The sequence below is a fragment of the Mixophyes fleayi genome, chromosome 5 (assembly GCF_038048845.1).
Source record: "Mixophyes fleayi isolate aMixFle1 chromosome 5, aMixFle1.hap1, whole genome shotgun sequence".
In the NCBI taxonomy this organism is placed as follows: Eukaryota; Metazoa; Chordata; class Amphibia; order Anura; family Limnodynastidae; genus Mixophyes; species Mixophyes fleayi.
Window position 1 is genome coordinate 27,051,481 of NC_134406.1, and position 23,621 is coordinate 27,075,101.

The following is a 23,621-nucleotide window of genomic DNA, read 5'->3' on the forward strand; positions in this document are numbered from 1 at the left end:
ATTTGAAAATATTAAATTATTTTTCCATTAAATAAAAACACTCCCAGACATCTTTAAATACCTTTGTTTAATTAGCAGGTAATATTTTATGACAATGTCCCTTTAATGCAGAATGCTAAACTAAATATATAAAGGCATTCTAATACCTTCCTAGAGTAGTTGCTGTATAGTCTGTTATTCTAACTCAGTCAGCATGACAGAGTGATCTCCAGCCTTGTCATCGTCAACACTATCACCTGTGTTAACAAGAGACTCACTGACCTGATACCAGCTGATCCTTTTGTGGCAGGGCTGAAATGCAGTGGAAATGTTGTTTTTGAGATAAAGTTAATTGTCATGGCAAAGAGGGACTTTGAAATTAATTGCAATTCATCTGATCACTCTTCATGACATTCTGGAGTATATTGAAATTACCATCATAAAAACGGAGGCAGCAGACTTTGTGAAAAATAATATTTGTGTCATTCTCAAAACTTTTGACCATGACTGTACAAAATGATATCAGTAGTGATACTGAATGATTCACTTTTTCAAAAGCAAAATGCAAATACTCACTAACATTTGTCCCTGTCTTATTTCTTAGTTTGGGAGAACAGACGTCATGGCTGTCACACTGGCACAGTCCCTGGCTCATAATTTGGGCATTTTCTCAGATAAAAAGAAACTAATGAGAGGTATGTACTCTGGATGCGCCACCTACGTCATGCACAACACACCAGCCTGGATACAAAGACATTACCTAAAAACATACAGGAAGTGTTTATGATAACTGGGGCGCAGTAATAAAAGATTCTGTAACCATAGCAACCAGTCCGATTCCAGCTGTCAAAAGAGAAACGGGAGTATTCTAAGGATAGCGTTGACAAGTGGATCTTTTCCACTAGCTTGTTGCCTGTGCTATGGAGGGAGGACTTTCTGCCTTAGGAACAGAATAGTTACTGCCTTAGCTGGTGGTAAGTGAAAAAGCAGGACATACGACCTTGTTCAAGGGCAAATGTGCTAACATGATGGCCACTAGTAAGCTTGGTCTCACACCATCCCATTGTGTATATAAATACATTGCAATAAGTGCCAACCTGCTTGGGTACGTGTTGCCGAACAATTGGGCCATAGGCAAAAGTACCAACTCACTGAGGCATGATTATAGTTGGGCACTAAAATGTAAATTGTATCATGAAAATATGAAATTCAGTAGTGCTGTTTTCTGATACATGTATATTGTTTGTAATTTCAGGGGAGTGCATTTGTGAAGACAAATGGTCTGGATGTATCATGGAAGACATCGGGTAAGGAATGTAAAGAATATTTTATCAATAAATCATTTTGCTTATGTTTTAGTGTAAATTATGGCGCTCTATTCCTCATAGCTGAATATTCTTATGAAATTTACAGTAAAGAAATATCCAATTGGCTTCAAATATGATTATTTTAGATTCCAGTTTCTAGTTCAACTTACTTATCTGGTCCAGTCTGTCCATGGCTCTATCATTAATTGTTATCATTTTTATACAAATATTTCACTTCTAAGGAGTCTATGCATCATTGGCTGCGCTACATATTGATGTTCCGCCCGAATCCAGCAAGCCTCCCCCTTCTTTTCAATACTTGCGCAAAACCCCTGTTCGGCTAGGTATTTTACGTGTTTAGTCGCACAGCACTTTCACTATATTGGATTCTGCGAGAGACTTCAGCAGGATCCCATAGAAAAAGACGGGTAACACCATCCTGAGATGGGATTACCTGTCTGCACAATCCAAGGCTTTTCAAAGTTTCATGCATTGCAGAACATCGCAATCCCCATATTAATCTATGAGGACGGCGATGCTGCACGATATTTGCCTAAACGGGGGACATTTCCGTGAAATCTCCTCCGTTAGGCAGTTAATGCATAGCAACTATAGTTAAAAGATGCAGAAATTTCAGTTCCCGCATCTTTTAAATGTCAAATTAGCTTAATGCATAGACCCCTAAATGATCCTTCGGTTGACAAAGAAATCCATGCCATGCATCTTGCATATTCAATCAATGGATAATGTCACAAAATTATAATTCCCAGTGTTCTTTTCTTATGGTGTGTTTTGAGTGGGTGTCAGCCATGGACAACACAATGGGAGACGTTGGATAGTGACTGCTATGGATATTTTGTCATAAAATGTTATGGAATTGTTCTGTAAACATACATATAAATTATAGAGGTTTGTTTACAGTGGCTCTTGCTAAGACAGTAAATATAATGTGTATTATTGCGTGAACTGAATATTTGTAAACAAATTTGCAAATAATTCTATTAGTAAATGTTAATATTGGTATTGCCTTGTTATGTTTTTGGGCTATGGAGCCTCTGTGTTACATACAGCAGGCAACATGCAGGTCCTACAGCTATTCTATGTTGCCCCTACAGTGTATATAACAGAACAGTAGGAGAGATTAAACATGTAAAATATATATTCTAATGTTACTGTTACACACCTTAGTTTGTAACAAATTCCATATACACTATTCTGAAACAAATGTTTAAAACTACATTGAACAAACAGCATGAACAAAGTCCACATTATTCCATAAATCCTGATATATGGTACATTATAAAGTCATTTATTTGTAGTTAATAGCAATTTCTGTTTTCCTCCACCAGATGGCAGTGGGTTGTTGGACATACTGGGCCTGATTCATTAAGGAAAGTTAAGTAAAAAAATTGAGTAAGTAGTCTCCTGGACAAAACCATGTTACAATGCAAGGGGTGCAAATTAGTTTTCTATTTTGCACATAAGTTAAATACTGTTTTTTCATGTAGCACATAAATGTCAACTTTAAATTTCAGTATACAAATAAAGCTATCAAGTATTTGTGGATGAATGAAAAAACAGCCAATATTTATCTTATGTGCAAAACAGAAAACTAGTTTGCACCCCTTGCATTGTACCATGGTTTTGTCCAGCAGACTGCTTACTCATTTTTTTCTTAACGTTCCTCAATGAATCAGGTCCTACATCTTCTTTTATAGCTCTCTCTATACACAGGTACAGTTGTTAACCAAAACCGGGTAAATGAGTTTCTAAAGATCATTTATGAAAGTGGCAGTTTGTGTGCAATTTTCATTATTTTGGGGGGAAAGGAGGAATGTATCTAAAGGCCAAGCTGGGTGTGTCTGCAGAGGTGCTGCACTGTTTGGGGTGTTCCTTGCTGAATGCACCCACGTGCAAAAATTAGATTTTGTTTTGCGGGACAATATTATTTCAACAAGATTGAAGGGTAGAGGAAGCTGCAGAGCATTTTTCTCTCTTCAGATATGGTGGAAAAAGGGTCTATGATTTCAATGGTGCACATTTTATACCTCTGGGTCTCTTTATATAGGAAGGCACATTTACAGGGAGATGTATTATTATGTATTATTGTTTATCTATACTGTGTAGCCCTGGGCAGATAATATTTAATGAAACACATCAGTCCCTGCCCCGTTTGAGCTAAATTCTTTACCATACAAGAAACCAGGGTCCAATTTTACTGCCAAGCTTTCAGTATGTTTTTGACCTGTAGGATGAAACTGGAGCCCCCAGAGGAAACACACGCAAACACGGGGAGAGCATACAAACTCCAATGTTTTAAAAACATTGAAACAATGTTTTAAAAACATTGAAACACACAAAGTGATAGGCATACTAAAGACTGTCTCAGTATCCCTTCACTGGCATAATTAATGTATGACCTAAACAAGGCCTCACAATATACCCTTATTCTCTGAACCTTAATTCTTGAGGATTACAATTTATCATATGAGACATGAGTATATGCATGTTTAGTAAACATGTCGGGATAAGGATTGTTGTGCACCTGCCTGGCAGCAAAGCACCCCTGGAGGTCATCTTAAAATGTTGTCATATACAGTAAGTCATCACATTTTGAAGGGATAAATATTCTTATCTAGCTGAGTGCAGTGTATTCTCATTTGCTATTTTTCTCTTCATGCAGTGTGTACTGAACAGACTCACAATCTGGGGTACATTGACAATAGGTTTCAGTCCCAGTCCCAGCCTTATCTCAAAAGATCTCTCTTTCTAATAAAGTCATTTAATGTTTGCACATATGTATATTTGGTGTAAAGCAATTTGCATACAGTGAAGGTATTTATGAAAAGCAGAATGCCCGTTGTGCAGTGCAGGACCTCTCTTGGAACCACAGTGCACTTCAGTTTGCTGAAATGTTGCTAGTTCCTGCTGAGGCGCTTTGGTGTATAGAGCATGGTGGCTGCATATGGAGCAGAAAAGCAGAAGCTTACACAGGTGGAGGGGAGGGGTTGGGTGTAGTATGGACATTCCTTGAAAAGAGTAGATTAGGTGGACAGGTGCACCTCATTTTGCAAAAAACAAAATTTCCTTTTGTGGAGTAATATTATTGAAATGAGAGAGGGGCATAGAGGACGCATTTTTAGAAGTGTTCCTTCAAGATTAGGTATCCCTCGGCACAATCATATACTCTGCAACCAGCTCAGAGCTCAGGTGGTCCTTAGATTTCATCCCATACGTTTAGTGGGACTGGTTTTGCACCTCTATTATTATTATTATTTATTATATTTTTATATAGTGCCAATCATATTAGCCACCGTTTTACAATGGGGGCTTAGTGGTTGGTACTTCTGCCTCACAGCACTGGAGTTATGGGTTCGATTTCTGACCATGGCCTTATCCAATTGGGGAGTGACATCAGTCACTGCCCCATTGGAGCGTAGAGTGTAAATTCATTACCACTCACATACACTGGGATCCATTTTGTCAGAAGCCAATGTTTTTGGCGTGTGGGAGGAGACCGGAGCACCCGGAGGAAACCCGCACAAACATGGGGAGAACATGCCAACTCCACACAGATAAGGTCTTGGTCGGAATTGAAATCATGATCCCAGCATTCTAAGGCAACAATGCTAACCACTGTGTAGTGTAAATTATAACTAAACACTTAAAAACATCCAAAACTTATGTTACCCCCAAAACTAAAAATATACATGCAATATTTCCAAAGCATTTCAGTTTTAGCTGCATTTAAGTGTGAATAGACAGGAAAGGTTATCATAAAGAGCCATGATCCCTGTGATAGCCTCATTTCTTTGGCAAGACACATGCCGTTTAACTGCAGTGAACACGCAATGATCCGGTGTGCCGCATGAATGGGCCCTCACACATAAAGACAAATCTAATTTACACTGTTAATTAACTTTTTATACATAAAATACATTTTAAGCAGCCTTTTCTTTTTAAACCAAAAATAAAATATCTGTGAATTGATTTATCAAAAACAGAACTCTAACTCAACATTGCGAATAGTTCGGGAAACCACAGGGGATTTTGATCATACACATAAAGCCAACAATTTCCCAAAAAGAAATTGTTTTGTGTTAAACCAGCCATTATTATCCCAAAATATATTTACTTTTATTTTGAGCCATCATTGTTTAATTTCACTCAGGAATACAGCTAGCTAATAATTTAGAGTTAATTAGTTATCTAGTTTTGCCTGAACTATATTATATAACACTGGGACATATATCTATCTATCTATCTATCTATCTATCTATCTATCTCATATCTATCTATCTATCTATCTATCTATCTATCTATCTGTCTATCTATCGATCTATCTATCTATCTATCTATCTATCTATCTATCTATCTATCTCATATCTATCTATCTATCTCATATCTATCTATCTATCTATCTATCTATCTATCTATCTATCTATCTATCTATCTATCACATATCTATTTATCTATATATCTCATATCTATCTATCTATCTATCTATCTATCTCATATCTATCTATCTATCTATATCATATCTATATGTCTATCTCATATATATCAATCTATCTCATATCTATCTGTTTATCTATGTCATATCTATCTGTTTATCTATATCATATTTATCTATCTATCTATCTCATATTTACCTATCTCATATCTACAGTATATCATCTCTATCTATTTATTATATTGTATATCAGGCATAGTTGAACAGTAATGTCACTGGGATGCTGGGCTATAAGTACTTTATGTTGTTGCTCCTAACTCTGCATTGATTGCCGTTGTCTGTTGAGATTTACCCTTGGAAGTGAATTGAACCAGTTCCTGTTAATTGTCATAGAGAACAGGCTTTATTGAGCAGCCGTCTACCTCTAACCAATTAGTTTCTACCTGTAACCTTTGTGTTACCAATCAGTCAGATCCCGCGTATTGATGTCTAATGGAGTCTCCAGTTCCACATTAGTTTTCAAAGCAGTGTTTTGCTTTTAGTGTTGTGATCTGCCTCATAAGAGCCAAAACTCATATTGATCCTATTACGTCTTTGAAAAAATGCATGTTCCACACAAACCACAGGAGATAAATAAGCTGAGTGATATCAGAAAAGATTAAAGGGCTGAGGAATAATAGCTAAACTGATCCTCAGCTACCAAATGCTTTGGAAAATGAGCAAATATTAGTTTATTGTTGCTTTCAAATTTGAATTACTTTTATTCAAGACATTATAGGGAAGTAACCGTTGGATGTGTTCAGCATAATTTAAGAACATGTCTTAGATGTTGTAAGCATTAATTATACAGCATATTGTTGCTAGATCATAACAATTTGTTAATAGGTACTTGAATTGTTCCAACATTTTGCGGTCATAATATTTTAGACCAGTGGCTCACACTCTTTGTGGCATTGTGACACACTTTTTGATACCAATATCACGTGATTCATTTTTCTGTGACACATTAGTCTTAAAATATTATAATAATCATAACCAGAATCCTTAGTAAATATGAGTATTTTTTAAAACCAATGTAAATTGCAGTTACTTTGTTTTATATGCAAGTAAATCATAACTCACATATATCCCCCATTGCATTACTATGAATTCATTTGAAGGTTTTATAACTTATCACCTACCTCTTCCTGTCAGACATGACCGTTGGACATAACCATATATATAATATTTATCTTTCCAGAGCTCATAGCTTTCAGAGAAGTTGATGCAGACTAATAGCAGATACTGAGACTAGTGAAAGATCTGATGTGAGTGAGTTCTCTGTGCAGCGCTGCGGAATCAGTGGCGTTATATGAATAAATGGTGATGATGATGATTTGCAGGGACAACAACTGAAAACCTAGCACTGAATTACATGAACTCCTAGGCGCTAGTGGAAAATATGAAATTATATGGTGTAGTTGAATCTTAATTGTGTCACGGAAGACCCATGTGTAATAGGCAATGAATAAAACAGTTTAATATCTACTTGGAAACTTACTTATTTCTGCTACCATTTGACACTTTATAAGGCTCCCGTATACAGGAGCATCTAATTGACCACATTGCCTGAACAAATTCCTGCTCGCCCACTTTCCGGATTATAATAGAAACACATCAGCAAGACTTCGCCCACGCTGCCCCCCTCCACTGGAACAAGCTCCCTCCCTCCATCAGAACTTCCCCTAATCTGTCCAGTTTCAAACGGGCCCTAAAAACTTTTTCTTAAAGCCTTTCTGTCTCCCACTTAACTTCCTACCTTATCTTCTGCCTCCGTTCCCCTACTCTCCCTCTCTCCCCTGCGTCTCTCTGTCTGTCCACCCCTCCCCTTAGATTGTACGCTCCTCTGAGCAGGGCCATCTCTCCTCCTGTTTCCACCACTTCTAACTCTGCTCTCCAGCTACTTAGCCCTCCTCCTCGAGGGTCCTCTACCCCACGTCCACTCTCGCTCCCTCCTCCCCCCACGGGTCTCCCTGTCTTCCGCGCCCTCCTTCTTGGGCCCCGTCGTTTGCGGATCCTCCCTCCCCCTTCCCCGCCCTCTCTAGCTGTGCATTGAGCTTATTGAGTTACTGTGCTTACTGTTTACTGTACTGTGCTGTCTCCCATTGTATTGTAATTTGTTTGTCCCTGTACGGCGCTACGGACACCTTGTGGCGCCTTATAAATAAAAATTAATAATTATAATAATCAGCCGGCTTCTCATGGCTGGCATATAAACTACATTTCTTCTGAGCATGCACAAACTCCCGGTGACGTCTTTAAATCCTAGCACTGTTTGGGAAATTAGGGACTATTCGAAATGATTTGCCCCCCTGGTAGACACATGGGCTTGATCTTTCTAGTAATATGAAATATTGCTGGAAAATTATTATTTGAGGACACTGTTGTCGACACTGATCAATTTGGCCAAAATAAGCAGGCATGTAATATTTGGTCACCAACAGTGCCTAATTTCCAGAGATGGTCCCATGTTTGAGGATTTGTATCAGAAAATCTCTTGGAGTTTTAGATTGACTATTTACACAGTATCACTTCTATTGTTCTGCCTCCGGGATACTTATATCAATATCTACTCTAATCTTATATGCTGTGAAAGGTGATATTTATTGAAAGTGATAAGTGAGTATTTCAAATCTTTATACAATACCCAATAGTTGATCCAGTGCCGATGTCTATATAGAGAACTTGGCATTTGGACGTGCCGATGACTATATAGAGAACTTGGCGTGTGGTGTCCAAGCATTCACCTGTCCATCAGCAAAGGGTCGCTGAAGATTGTATTCAAGACCTGGAACATATACCCTCAGACATAATCATGTGATCAATAATCAGTTTGATATCACTGATATGATACAGCTAGGAGTATCCCAGGCTGGATTCCCCCTCTCTTAGGGTATATAATGTTCACATTGTGGGTTTCTATAGTATAGTGATAAAAATGGTGTGACCACTGAAATTAAGTTTATATTTAACTGTACACAGACTGCCATGCACAGATCTCTTTCCTCCTTAGATTACGGGGTAAATGTATCAAGCTGAGAGTTTTCCGGGGTGTTTGAAAAACCAATCAGATTCTAGCTATCATTTATTTAGTACATTCTACAAAATGATAGCTAGAATCTGATTGGTTGCTATAGCCAACATCTCCACTTTTCAAACCCGTTGGAAAACTCTCAGCTTGATACATTTACCCCTACATGTTTTCTGGTTTGGCAGATCCACCAGCATCTGGGAGGCATATAGCACCTAATCTACAAAGTTGTGCATAGGTTCAATACCTCTTCTCTTTCTCTGTGAGGCAAGGCCAAATTTGTTATCACAAGATGTAAAATGCATACATGACCTGAAATAATCTGACACACATTACCATTAACACCACATTTTCATCCCAGAGTTTTCGGTGTCTTTTCGGAGCTGTGAGCTTGTGTTTGTGTCTGGCAGTCATTTTCGTTTCACCAACCAGATAGCTTTTGAAAAGGAAATAATGATTTGTGGGAAGATAGCTAAGAAAAATGACCAATCAAATCAGATGCATGCTTAAAAGGGTGCTATTAAAGAACAACAAAAATCATCTGTGTGGAACTGTAGCTTTAAATAAATTGCTTGGTTATTTATATAGTCATCACCATTATCTTTTTCTGGTAGATGGAACATTCAACATTATATTTATATGTAACTCTTATTTTATCTTAAAAATGGAATAATGATAAGAAGTAAAGGGACTTGTAACTCGTATGATTATTATACGCTGTATATGCTTTGTTGGTAAATATGTTACCCAACCTAAACACCCAACCCCCAGTTATGCCGCATATGTTTTAACATGATTTTAAATAAAGCTGTTCACCTTCAATGAACCGATCCTGTTTTACAGCTACTACCTCCCAAGCAAGTTTTCCACCTGTGATATTGAAGAGTACCATGAATTTCTGAGCAGCGGTGGAGGAGCCTGTCTGTTCAATATGCCCTCAAAGGTATGTTTCTTTATCCTTGTTTACTGGGGGGTCCTGATAGATAGATTCCATGTGAATAAAGGAAGGGAACTCGCAGATACAAGGGATACTTCTGCTCGCCTGGCCACTATATGGTAATGTCCTGATGATTAATTATATTTAATTAAACTCAGCAGGTGCAGGAAATATTCCTCATATCATAAAATTAAAATATGCAGTGAGGATTTCTGCTGAGAATAGTTAATGTCATTTTACTGTACATTCAGGGCCTGAATCAGAGTTAGGTGTAAATCCAGATAGAAGGTGTAATTTTGCACCTTGCCAAAATCACATTAAACTGCAGAGTGATCACATTGAAAAGGTGTTGACAGCGCTGTGAGCAGGGTGCATCCTTCATAAACTCTAAATTACAGTGTGAAAATAAAGCTGCCCAGTATTTCTGTGCTACACACAAATGCAGACTGTATTTTCCCTGCATGCAAAATAAAAATTGCATTTGCACCCATTGCATGACAATTCAGATTGTCCATTAACTGGATTAGCATCTGACTCTTAATAAGGCCCTTACTGTTATTTTATACATGATGTATTTTCCCCTTAGTCCTTTGACTGCTTTGTTTCAACTTTACTCATAGTGGTTGTGTTTTATTGTTACAGCTTTTGGATCCTCCTGAGTGCGGCAATGGCTTTGTTGAAGCTGGGGAAGAATGTGATTGCGGCACTATTGCGGTACATAAATGATTACCACATTGTACTGGATGAATACAGTGAACAGATACTTATGTACAGGGCTGGATCTGTAATTAGATAACTGCGTAGTGATCCTTTCAGGGCAAAAGTTACAACATAGCAGGTGCTTCTAGGCTCATTACTCCATAGTAGATTTTAATACTGGATATAAAGCTATTTGATAAAACAAAAACGTGGTTAATTACCATTAACATTGAACATCAATCACATATTACATTATTACCTCCAGCAAATTATTGCAAACTATACAAGATATAGTGTTTATGATAGATTAAAATAATAAGGCCCCCATATCCTTGTGAGATTGAGATATCATAGCTTGTTTAATTGTTTGTATGTTATCTTGTGACGGTCTTTAAATCACTAATGCTTAGTATTTGTGGAATAGTGAGTACTAATTGTTCATAATTCAGTTCCACATATAATTGGCAGTATTGTTCATAATATTATAATAAATGTTATTTAATGACTGTAATTCAAAATGAATGAATTAATCTGTTGCATATTACACATAATTATTTATAACAATGCTACTACACATCCCAACAGTAATATTTATTAAAGATCTCTTAAAATCTCTTGGCTCAAAATATATCATTGTGATTACCTGTTGTCTGGGTGCGTGCTTTAACAAAAGTGCAATGGTACTGATTAATTATTTACTCATATTATATTATTGTATCGTTATAGGACTTTCATTCAGGTGAATCTTGCCTTTGTGACACCGTAGAATGACTGACTACATTGCATTCATAATAGTTAGCTATTTGATCTGTCATTTCATAATGTTCTTATTTATTAACATGTTTTTATGTAGCACCAACATATTCTTGCAAGCTTAAAACCTATAGGTAAATAGGAGTGCGATGCATGAGATTAAGTGTCACATATGGAATATTGGACCACCCAGATTGTAATGGTAAATTCTGCTTAGTGGGTCTATATGATCCTATCACACAGAAATGTTAGTTTGGTGGTAATTAGTTATTTGAGTATGATCCAGTCACACAGCAAAACTTGCCTCTAAACACATTGCCGTTTTAAATTATGCCAGAAAAGTCACCGAATATCAGTGATTTGCTGGAATCGCAAGTTAATACATTTACCCCCAGATAGTTGTTTGTGGAGAATAATTGTAAATTTTTAATGAAATGTGTGGAGTGGTGGTAATTGTGTAGTTTAGTCTGGGGAGGATAAGAAGATGATTCGGGAATTTTATAAACTTGCCTGAAGGGGTGAGTTTTCAGGGAATGCTTGGAGACATGGGGAAAATTTTGTTGCACGAAAAGTGAATACCACAAAGTGGGTGCAGTCCAACAAAAGTGCTGTAATCGGGAATGGGAGCAGGTGATGAACGCACATGAGGTGAAGAAAATGTATGTTGGTGCGGTTCTGTTAATGGCTTTGTATTTTAGTATACTATACTACTATATTGAATTTGGTAAAATGCACTAAACTACTATAGGGACTGACAGAGCTTAGCAGCGGAAAATTAGTGTAGATGCTGCATTCAGAATTGATTGTAGGTATGAAAGTCTGGTTTGAGGCCCAGGAAGAAAAGAATTGAAATAGCAAGTGTGGGAGAATTAGATTTTTTTGCAGTGTTTCTTGTTTCTTGTGACCTGTGCATATTATGGAATGTTTTGTAGATGTAGGTAGCAGGATATGGATACAGATTTGATGTGGAGGGCATAGGACAGTTCTCAGGCATGGATGACACCTCAGCAGCGAGCTTAGGGGGGGTAAGATTTATTGTTGTGTTGTGAACAGAAATAAATAAGGCAAATAGGCAACTTCTCTTTGTGGGAACATTAGCTCAGTTTTTGAAAAATTGAGTTTAAAGTAACCAGAAGACATCCAAGCTATAAAGTGGCAGAGAAACAGTCCAACACAGTTGGTGAGTGATCAAGAGATGATAGATAAATTTGGTTGTCATCCACATAGAGATGATACTGAAATCGTAAGGAGCTTATTCATTCTTAGTCAGTGCAGTCTCTGTAGATAATGGGAATGAAAGCCTGACTAAAGCAGGTCCAGTGGGTTGTGTAAGGAAAGCAAACATGAGTGGTTAGTCTAGGCAAGTCTCTCAAGAAGCTTGGAGGGGCATGGGAGTTGACAGATGGGATGGTACTCTGAGAGAGTGTTTGGGTCAGTTTTTTTTCAGAATAGGAGTAATAACCACATGCTTGCATAATGGTGGACAGATACAAAGGGAATGAATACAGATTTTAGTTAAGGCTGAGGTGAGCACAGGAGCTATTGACTAGTTTGCAGATGGATTTAGTCAAGTGGACATTTAGAGCAGGTTGATGCTGAGGTAATAGGATACTATTTCCTGTTGGATCTTGTCACCCTTTTCTTTGAAGTAGGAAGCAAAGTCTTGGGCATTGATGGTGGTCAGTGGGGTTTGTTTTGAAGGGTTCAGAAGAGATTAAAATGTATTAAGGAGGCATATGGGGCTAGAAGCCACAGTGGAGATAGGAGATTGGAAGTATTTTTGTTTGGCATTTCGCTAGGAGTGGTAAATAGCAGTATAACTGAGGAAGTCTTTATAAATACAACCCTTTTGCCAATGTCATTCTGCTTTGCCACAGTGGCTTGAGCCATTTCGTCAAGTGCTGTTTCAAGGGTTGGTTAAGATGTAGTACTGCCAGCTCAGGAGAGAAAATTGTAGAAATGGGTTAGAGAAGTTGTTGCAGAGAGGTGGAAAGTTGTTGAAATGTAATAGAACTGAGATTTCTGTGGTATGAGGAGGTTTGGTAACGTTCCAGAGCAGTGGTTAAAGTGGGGGTAGAAGAGACAGCAGGTGATAAAATGATTGTATGAGAGAGGGAAAGGGATAAAGTTTTGAGAAAAAATTATCAACATAGTGACCATCAGAATGAGTAGAAGCATCCGTCCTCCGGGAGAGAGGAGACCAGTAATTTAGGGACACAAGGAGCATCTTTATATTCAATTGGTACGTTGAATGGTTTGAAAATCCAGATAGCATGTACTTCAAAAGACGGGAAAGTACAGTTATACACATTAGCAGCCACCAACCACAGACTCGGATTGTGTCGCTTGTGGATGACATCACAGAGGGGATTTCCTTCCGCCAATTTACATTTCACTTACTCCTGGCAGTAAGATGAGTCTGATGATTCTACTCATTTTATAATCCCACTGGACTGTCAGATGCAGAAAACTATTGATTCACATGACCCCTGGCCAGTGATAATTGAGAAATGGACTATAGTATATTAGATCTGTATGGTTACCAGGACATCATGATCGCAATGTTGGAAAAATGAACTTTAGTTTCTAAAATCATTGTAGTATAAAAATTGACAATATTGATGACCACTCAGTTTGGAAAAAAAAGTGATATTTTTGATAATCAATCCTTATGTTTAAAAACCAGACTTTAGTGTATTAAATTAATGTATTATTGTGTCAAATAATTATCAATTTAGTTTTGCCTTGATAGGTTTAGATAACATAAACATATTTATCTTTTTAATTGTAGAGTAGATATTACAAAACATTTTCATATTTCGTAATAATCTCAATTTTGCGTGTACTGGAAATGGATTTTAGATTTGTTAGCTACAGAGCTGCATGGATATTCTATTAATTCATTATAAGCATATGTAATTTACTAAGAGCTTCAGTTTTCCAAGACAAGGATAGTTTTTAATTCCTGCTATATAAAAATAATAAAAATGATTTTTTTTGTCATGTTATAATTACTTTTCTCTTACTTGTCTCTTTTTAAATTAAAACATATTTTATAAAATTTACATGATTCATCAGTGTTCTTTAGTGTTTAGGTGCTTAAGAAATGTTAGTATGTACTCTATTAAATATGAATGTGTTTAAATTTCTTTGTTCATTTAATTACATATATATCTCTATTTCATAATTCATGAAATGTCATAATATATTTTTTATAACATTATTTACATTCATAATTTTTTTTAAATATTTAGGTGCTAAACGGATGTTAGTGAATGTAATACCATATAAAAAGTGTCGGAATGGATGCTTAATGGGTACTTTATACTCTACCACTAGTAAAGGTGTCTAACTGGGTGATAATATGTGCGATACTTAATGTGAAGTAAAACTAAGTATTTCAATTTAAATAAATGACAGGTGAATAAAAAGTTATTAAATGACTTTGCTATTATCCTAATTACGTACACCTAATTTATTCAGTGATAAGGATGTGAAAAAAATATTGTTGTTAAAAGAATTAATGTGTTTGGATATCGAACCAAATAATATTATCATTCTAATATAAATAAGCTATTTTAGAAATAATATTAGATCTTTACATAAATATTTATAATTATGTTGATATTCAAAATCTAGTTTATATTTCTCCGTCCCATTGATGTTAGTCTTTTTTTATTTGATGTCAGTTCTTCCCGTAATATTATAAAAAGTAGTCCTTTTCTTATTCATCATCGTCATTATCCATTTGATGCCATCTATAAACCAAGATCATCTAGGGCTAGATTTACTAAGCTGCGGGTTTGAAAAAGTGGGGATGTTGCCTATAGCAACCAATCAGATTCTAGCTTTCTTTTATTTAGTACTTTCTACAAAATGACAGCTAGAATCTGATTGGTTGCTATAGGTAACATCCCCACTTTTTCAAACCCGCAGCTTAGTAAATCTAGCCCCTAGTCTTTTTTTAAACTGTCCAGATCTCTTCCCACAAAATCTACAAAAGCTTTCACCTGGGGGCAAATCTTTGTTTGGAAAGAAAGCCGACTTTCTTTTGCAAATTGTGAAGAGTTATTTAGGTTTACTGACTTCATCCTTAGGTACAGCAATTGACGGATAAATCTGTGCATCTTTATTCCACCTATTTTATTCCTAAACACGCCCACTTTGAAATCCCACCTTCTGCATGTCTGGCTCTTCTGATTAGTCCTAATAACCCATGCTCTATTACAATTGAACAATATCTGTCTTAGGAAGCAAAGTCGCCAATTTATGTTTTTAAATAATGATTCAATTGTAACTGAATTTTTCTTGTGTTTCGCAGGAGTGTGCAGCCGAGGGAGGGGATTGCTGCAAGAAATGCATGTTAACGGAGGAGTCACAGTGCAGTGACGGGCTGTGTTGTTTAGACTGCAAGGTAAAACAAACTTTACTAAATGCATGTAAGTAGAACAGGCTGGATTAAAGGAATTACTTGTAGTAGCCACACTCAGGGAGGGCAGTATAAATCCAGGTTTGGGCTAGTACTGGGACCCAACTATGAGATGTTCTGCACAATATATCAACTAGTATCTGTCAAGCAGTCTTTGAATCAAGTTCTGCAGATCTCTAGAGAGGTTAGCAATCAGCAGCAACAATATTATGATGTTCTAGATCAGTGAGGGGCATGTTTAGCTTGAGGGCCGTGTTCTCCGGTCTTCAAAAGGGCCACATAGAGGATGGGGGAGAGTACACTGTACTTTTGTTTTTCACAATAAGACAACAATTGTTAAATGTGATTTGGACACACAAGGGCCAACCATGTAGCTTTGAGCTGCCCAGTTTGGTATATTACATTGGGTGGTCAAATTGGAATATATTCAGGCCATTTGGCGCTAGTGCTGGGTGGCCGTGTAACTTCTGGCTTGCCAGAAAGTGATCACATACCAACCACAATTCTCAAAATATCCAGTAATGATCCAAGCTATATAATATACTGCAATGATTCACCCCTTTACAAAGTCTTTATTTGTGATTTCATCTCATCACTTGTAAGTGAATAGTTATGTTTTGTTTTCTTTTGTCTGTAACTTTTTCTTATGTAATTCAATTTCTCTTGAAGTTTAATCCTAAAGAAATGCTATGTCGGGAAGCAGTGAATGACTGTGATATCCCAGAAATGTGTACAGGAAATTCCAGCCAGGTAACATGAAATTATTCCGCTTAAATGAGTTGTGTTTTGTAACAAATGCCATGGGCACAATTTTGTAATCCGACAATTTGTCAGTGATAGCGACTATAAACATGCTACACATCTGATTTCATGGCTTTTTAAAGATGGATTTAGTTTGATACTGAGAGTTGCTGCCGGGTAATTATTGTGAGATCCCTAAAAAGTGCTTATAGCAAATCTTTAGTTACCAATCCCTTAGATTTTGAGTAAATTATACAGAACACAATGGCCTGATTCATTAACGAAAGTAAAGCAAAAAAAAAAAATGAGTAACTTTGCACCTTGGCAAAACCATGTTGTATTGGAGGGGGAGGTAAATGTAAAATGTGGGGACTGATATATAGTTGGGGTAGGGCATGTCTTAGATCAAAATAAAGCTATCAAGTATTTGTTTCCTACATGAAAAAACAGCCAGTATTTTCCTCATGTGCAAAATAATAAAACTAATTGCACCCCTTGTATTGTAACATGGTTTTGCCAAGGTTCAAAGTTACTCATTTTTTTGCTTTACTTTTCTTAATAAATCAGGCCCTATCATTCCAGTGCCTGATTGTCATCTTCAAATGATAAGCTGCCTCCAGGTTTCATTTTACTGGCTCCTACATCTTACATTAACTTGTCCATCCCTTTAATAACTATTTTTAGTGTTACACAGAAAAGCCAAATACTTCTGTCTCCACCTTTGAGACTCCACCACTGATCCTTAGTCTGGTCTAGCTGCAGGAAAGTATTGTCAACATTTGTACTGTGGGCTTCCTGTGGCCTATGTAAGCAACCAGGAGGTTATTAAACCGTTAGGGGTATATGTACTAAACTGCAGGTTTAAAAAAGTGAAGATGTTGCCTATAGCAACCAATCAGATTCTAGCTGTCATTATGTAGAATGCACTAAATAAATGAAAGTTAGAATCTGTTTGGTTGCTATAGGCAACATCTACACTTTTTCAAACCCGCAGCTTAGTAAATATACCCCTTAGTGTGTGGCAGAGACATGGGTAACTACATTTGGGGATAAAATACAAGGGTTCTTTTTACGATTTAACCCCATAACACCCTTTAGGACATATTTACTTATTTAAATCAAATGTTATTATTTCTATGCATTTTGGAATCCAAACAAATAACGGAGATTTATTTTTTAAATAATACTAGAATTATAATGGTAATTTCACAATTTAAAGGATTAGCCATTTAATTGCTAAATCACTTTTCATGTGTTTTATATTTTGCTGCGGTATTCATATTTAACAGCAGTACAGTAAAAGTATACTTTGTAATGTGTAGCAGACCTCGGAGTGCCACACTCTCTTTGTTTGTAACCAAGAAATTCACTGTTAATCAGAAATTGCAGGTCTTAAAATCATTTATAAAGAGCTTGATTTACATCTTATCATCTATATATGCACAATCCGTTCCTGTCTAGCGGGTCACAATATACTTATCTTTGCGCACACATTGAGCAAGGACATGGTCATTTTGACACATTGTTGCGCTATAAAATGGGGAATGCCTTCATATATCTGTACCCTCCACCCCTGTAACCTCATTTAAGTATCTTGTCTCACAAATCAAGATCTTAGGTGCTGGTTCCCTAAATAGGCTTTCATTGCATCACAAAGGCACTGTGCCTCTGGTTTCAAAATACGATCTCCGAATGGTAGCAGATCTGCTGTTAAAAAAATGCAGAGGGTTGACTATTTTCATTTTAAATAAATTTTACTTTATTAAGTAGAGTTTGCTTCTTAACAGAGTGGAAAACTATATTATTATTATTATTGCATTCATTATTAATGCAATAATATTACAGGTGCGTGAGGTTTTATTTTTTGAATATTTGGAATGCCAAATTCTTTTCTGCATCTTGATACATTTACAACAAGTGGGTGTTTTTTCAACACATGAAATACAATAATATATACATCTTATAACGAATCCGATGTTGCTCACCCCACAAGCACTATTTTATATTAACTATGTATGTTCCCTTTTAGTGTCCACCAAATATACATAAACTGGATGGATATCAATGTGAAAACAAAGAGGTAATTCTACATACTCGCTGTTCATTTCTGGGGTGTTTTCTGTGACAAACTAAGCTGATTGGCACATTTCATTTTTGAAGTGACTTTAAAAAATGTTATATGTTATATTTTTTTAAACATAAAGAATTATTTATTTACGTACAACTCAAAATAAGGCTGCAATGAATGCAGTGATTTTGTATAGAGAAACTGCACTTACTGCCACTTCTGAGATATACAGTAATAATGAATTACCAGAGAAGGGTGAAGTGCACAGGCTACTTCTGGCCTTCCAATTGGGTGACCCCGGAACATTGGGGTATTGAGAGCAGCAAGGCACTTTAAATCTTAGGGCTAGATTTACTAAGCTGCAGGTTTGAAAAAGTGGAGATGTTGCCTATAGCAACCAATCAGATTCTAGCTGTCATTTTGTAGAATGTAGTAAATAAATGACAACTAGAATCTGATTGGTTGCAATAGGCAACATCTACACTTTTTCAAAACCACAGTTTAGTAAATATACCCCTTAGTATCTAAACCATAGCTCCTCCCCTTCACTCTCCATACCACATGCCTGCCGGAGCACAACTCAGTTTCTTAAAGTGCCCTTCATTGGGGGCCATGTTAGGAGCTGCTCTGCCGGCTTTTTCTTAAAAGTAACTAAGTTGTGCTTCGGCAGGCCTGGGGTATGGAGCGGGAAGGGGAGGAGCTATGGTTTAAATGCTAAGATTTAAAGTGTCCTTGCTCCCGGCTGCACTCAATACCAATGTTCTAGTATCCCCCAATGGATTAGGAGAAAAGGATTTAACGTGGGTTCGGTATGACATGGCGACGGTGTATCTGTTGACAGTCAGGCTGAAAATATATATATTTTTTTAAAGTTAATATTACAAAATAAACATTAACCCCCAAACCTCCCACCCAAACAGATTAACCATAGCGCTGCCTGCCTAAGCTGGTACTAGCAAAATCAGCGGGAACAAAAAGCGTGGGGTCCCCCTGATTATACGAGGACCAGCTATTGGCTGTGCCAGATGGGGCTGGTGACACTATAGCAGGTGAACCCGTTGCGTGGGGTCCCCCTGCCATAATGACAACCAGCCCCAGGCTGGTTAGCACGGGGCTGGATTCCCTAGGGTGTCTAGTGAGTGTCTACATTTTGGTGTTGACAGTCCGACTCTTGACAGATTGACTGTCGTCGATATGACTACATCCTTTTAACATAAGTATATAATATTATTTTCTCTGGCATCCAAATGGATGTCCCCTTCAATGCTGTTTACTCAGGGAATCATTAATTACAAAATAGACACTAAGAGGAAAGTGTTTTTTTCATAGTAGAATTTGCTTTGTTCTTTGCATACACTGCTCAGTACTTCCCACTTTTAGGGAACTTATCACAGAAGCATCCAGTCTTACAGAATTGAGATATTAGAAATGACGATAGTCAATATAAAATAAGAATGTATCGCTTTGATATGTATAGATAGAGCTAGAAATTAAGAGTTTATCTTTCCTTTTCTGTGCAAAGTTCCTGTTTAAGCAAATTTTAAAGATCTGATAGGCAATATTAATGTGACACTCTTCTTCCATATATAGGACAAATACTTTTGCAGTAGTGTGAAATACATATACATTGAACATACTTACTTTACAGATTTGCATCCTCTTTCTCTCTCTCTCATAATATCAGGGTCTTTGTTCTGGTGGGAGATGTAAAACCAGAGACAGACAGTGCAAATATATCTGGGGTGACAGTAAGTATACATAGAATTATCTCTAATGAACATTTATGGGCTCTTGGTTTGAGTTGCTGTCCTAACCAGATGATTGTAGCACAGGACATGTGTCTTTGTGAGCATCCACCATAAGTACATATAGGAATGAACACTATCAATTTGAAGGACTATTACTAAAACGTTTTGGCTTTATAAGTGTTGTAAAATGGTGGTCACTGTTAATCACCAGCTAAGATCAAGTTCATCCAGTTTGAGTTCATTATTGTGATCAGTGGCTATTTTTACTGGATAATGTTTAGACAGACAATATCAAGGGAAGTTTAAGTTAAATTTTATCTGCAACATAAACAAGTTGGATGTGTGAGCTTTGTTTCATGTAGAGCTGACATCACAATCTTCCCTCATGAGATTTACAGGAGCCTCACATCTCTAATATACAGGGCTGATTTAGATACAATGGAGCACTGATCATGGATATGGTAGTATGCCTTACACAGAGTATGCTGGTCCAGAGGCTAAGTGCAATTTCACAGCCTTATTGCAGATACCACTTTGCCCTATTGGACAAGCCAACTATTGGCACTGACTCAACATTGTTTGATTTCTTAATTATATATAGTATATTATTAGTGCCAGTAGGTCCAGCTGCATATCATGAAGGTGTCATGTGGAGCCTTCTTTGTGACACTTTGACGGACCGGACCAGTCCATTGTATAAAATCTGCATTGCTATTAACCAATCAGAGTATGGGAGAATGCTGGTGATAATACAATTATCTAGCCACATAATACAGACTGTTGGCCTGTTTGCCTCCATTCCCCTTCTCACCACATTGCACTGCCCCTGTCACATACAGCACTGTCCTCACTAATCACAGTGGACAGGTCCTAGAAGATCAGACCAATCATCTCCTGTTGCTGTGACCATCACAATGATCTGATTGACTATTCTGTTCTCATTAACACAAAACAAGGGACACACGGACGAGCAGGAGATGAAGATTGAATACAATTAGGTGCTCGGACACTAGTCAACACATCTTTAGCTTTTATTACAGTATAGTGGTTATCTTCTCTCACTAAGCTAATAACTACAGACTGGCCGGTAGTGACTGTCTCCTTTTACACAACAATTCACTCGTTTTTTTCAAAGGATTTATTTTCATCCATTGACTCGCTTCCATTCTTATATAAGGATGATCTAGCCTGGTATATACGGGAAAATACTTCTTGTAGAAACACAATCTATTTCCTTTCAGAAGTGACAGCTGCAGACAGGTATTGCTATGAAAAGCTGAATATTGAAGGAACTGAAAAAGGCAATTGTGGCAGAAATAAGGACACATGGATACAATGCAGTAAACAGTAAGGAGAGTTGCTTGTACTATACTTTGCTTGCCTGCAATCGTATGTATACAGAGCTACAAAATATATTTGGTCTGATTCAAGTCCGGATGCAACTGGCATATAAGTTGCGCTTTAACAAAGAGCACAGGACTTGTGCATCGCTCCGAGCATATTCACATCCAAGCGGATCTCAAGATACGTTCCAATTTGAATCTGGGCGTAAGTGCCCTCTGCCTACAGAGTACTTGCCGTACGTAGATAGACAGAAGAGACTGCAGTATACACACATGCGTATGTTCAATAAAAGGATGCATAAAAAAATTGGAATATAAAATAAAAGAACAACTCTTAACAGTATAATCATTTATAGAAATATTTTAAGAAACTTAAATTGTTATTTTTTTAGATTTTATCATTTAATACATAAATAAAGATGCTTGCAATCGTTAATGTACATACAGGGCCTGATTCATTAAGGAACGTAAATGCCAATACATACCGTATTTTGCGTAACATCACTCTGTGCATGTCCAAGCCATGGGCAAGAGAACGCAGCAACGTCCAATTCATCTTTGAGCACAGAGGATCCTTACTACAGCCTACAATTTCATGGGCTGAACGGGAAGGGGAAGAGGCGTATGTATGAAGTCAGCGTACAGTAAGGGCGTTCCAAGCTCGCAGCAGTGCCCTATTCAAGCTTAGCGCATCCCTAAGGTACACGTTTTTCAGTTGTATCCCTTGAACCAGCTAGAATTTGTATGTAAGTGCCAAGAGATAATAATGACGGACTCGTATGCATGCTAACATTTGTTTTGCAACCAGGAGCAAGTGTAAAAATGTATTTTATGGACAGTAGACATTCATGACATCCTAATAAATGTATTTTATGAAGACAAAAATAACTTTTTCTATATTTTTTTATATTTTTTCGGTAATGACTATATTATTTATTGGACATATATATTTTTTCTGTGCGTTCCTTTGGGGCTTTATATTCCACATATGTATTGGACGTTTCTGTCAATCTATTGTTAGAGTAGAGCGGACCTAGATGTATATTTACATCCGCTCCTTGAATATGGATATGCGTATACCCAATTTATGTACGTTTTAATAAAAAAATGCAAAATACGTTTGTTTAGCGCGCCTTAATGAATCAGTGCGTTGTTATAGTCCATCTTACTTGCATACACATGTTCACTGTTAACTAGATGGCGTATTAGCGTCGGAACGCCCTTACTGCACATGACCTACGGTAATCCGCCCCTCCCTTCCCCCTCTTCCCGCCTCTCAAGTCACAGGCAGTCGTAAGTGTCAGTTGCGTTCAGACATGTATTGCATGTAATTATGTAGATTGGCGTAATACCGTTTCTGAGCATATGCAGAGCTGTTTTATGCAAGATACGCTATGTAAATGGACCGACATCCGAACATGAATTAGGCCCATTGTGTTGTCTTGCTGACAAACCTAGAGTAGTAACCCATAGCAACCAATCAGAGAGCTGATGGACAACAGGGGACCCTCTGTGCCTTCACCTGCAGCCCCCACCTGTGATATTTGTTTTATTATAGCTTGTTATTCTTACATTAAAATGCCTGCTGATATGTTATTTCCTATAGGTGTCTCTTTATTTGATTAAATGTATTGTTAAATGTATTTATCAGTGAGATTAATGGTAATGTGCGGCCCTTTTGAAGGTTAGAGGGCAGCACATGCAGCCTCTGAGGTGTGTCAGGTTGCCTATCACTCCTTTAATCAGTCTAGTGCAATGTTGGCTAACCTGTGACACTCCAGGTGTTGTGAAACTACAAGTCCCAGCATGCTTTGCCAATATATAGCAGCTTATTGCTGGAAGGATATGCTGGGACTTGTAGTTTCACAACATCGGGAGTGTCACAGGTTAGCCAACATTGGTCTTGTGCATGTTAGACTAAAGCCAGCCAGTGTCTGGTTGCTGTGGATTACTGCACTGTGCTAGTGTATGAAATGTGTATTTATCTACATAGTGCCCCTTTAATAAAGTGACAAACATATGCTCATACTGGCCTGTATAATTAATTGGCTATTAGTACTATATTTTTTTCTGGCTAAACCATAAAAGATCACA

General features: G+C 37.2%; 1 protein-coding gene across 7 annotated transcripts in view; it reads left to right on the plus strand.

Moving 5' to 3' along the window:
• The window catches only part of ADAM22 (ADAM metallopeptidase domain 22), a 195,947-nt gene that overhangs the window by 138,714 nt on the left and 33,612 nt on the right, over positions 1–23,621 (plus strand). For all 7 annotated transcript variants that reach the window (XM_075211892.1, XM_075211893.1, XM_075211894.1 and 4 more), the window contains exons 13-21: positions 584–674; positions 1,235–1,286; positions 9,653–9,752; positions 10,389–10,460; positions 15,520–15,612; positions 16,297–16,377; positions 18,398–18,448; positions 20,121–20,184; positions 21,426–21,531. In XM_075211892.1, coding sequence (XP_075067993.1) covers positions 584–674; positions 1,235–1,286; positions 9,653–9,752; positions 10,389–10,460; positions 15,520–15,612; positions 16,297–16,377; positions 18,398–18,448; positions 20,121–20,184; positions 21,426–21,531 — 710 coding nt within the window. The remainder of the gene's footprint in view (positions 1–583; positions 675–1,234; positions 1,287–9,652; positions 9,753–10,388; positions 10,461–15,519; positions 15,613–16,296; positions 16,378–18,397; positions 18,449–20,120; positions 20,185–21,425; positions 21,532–23,621) is intronic.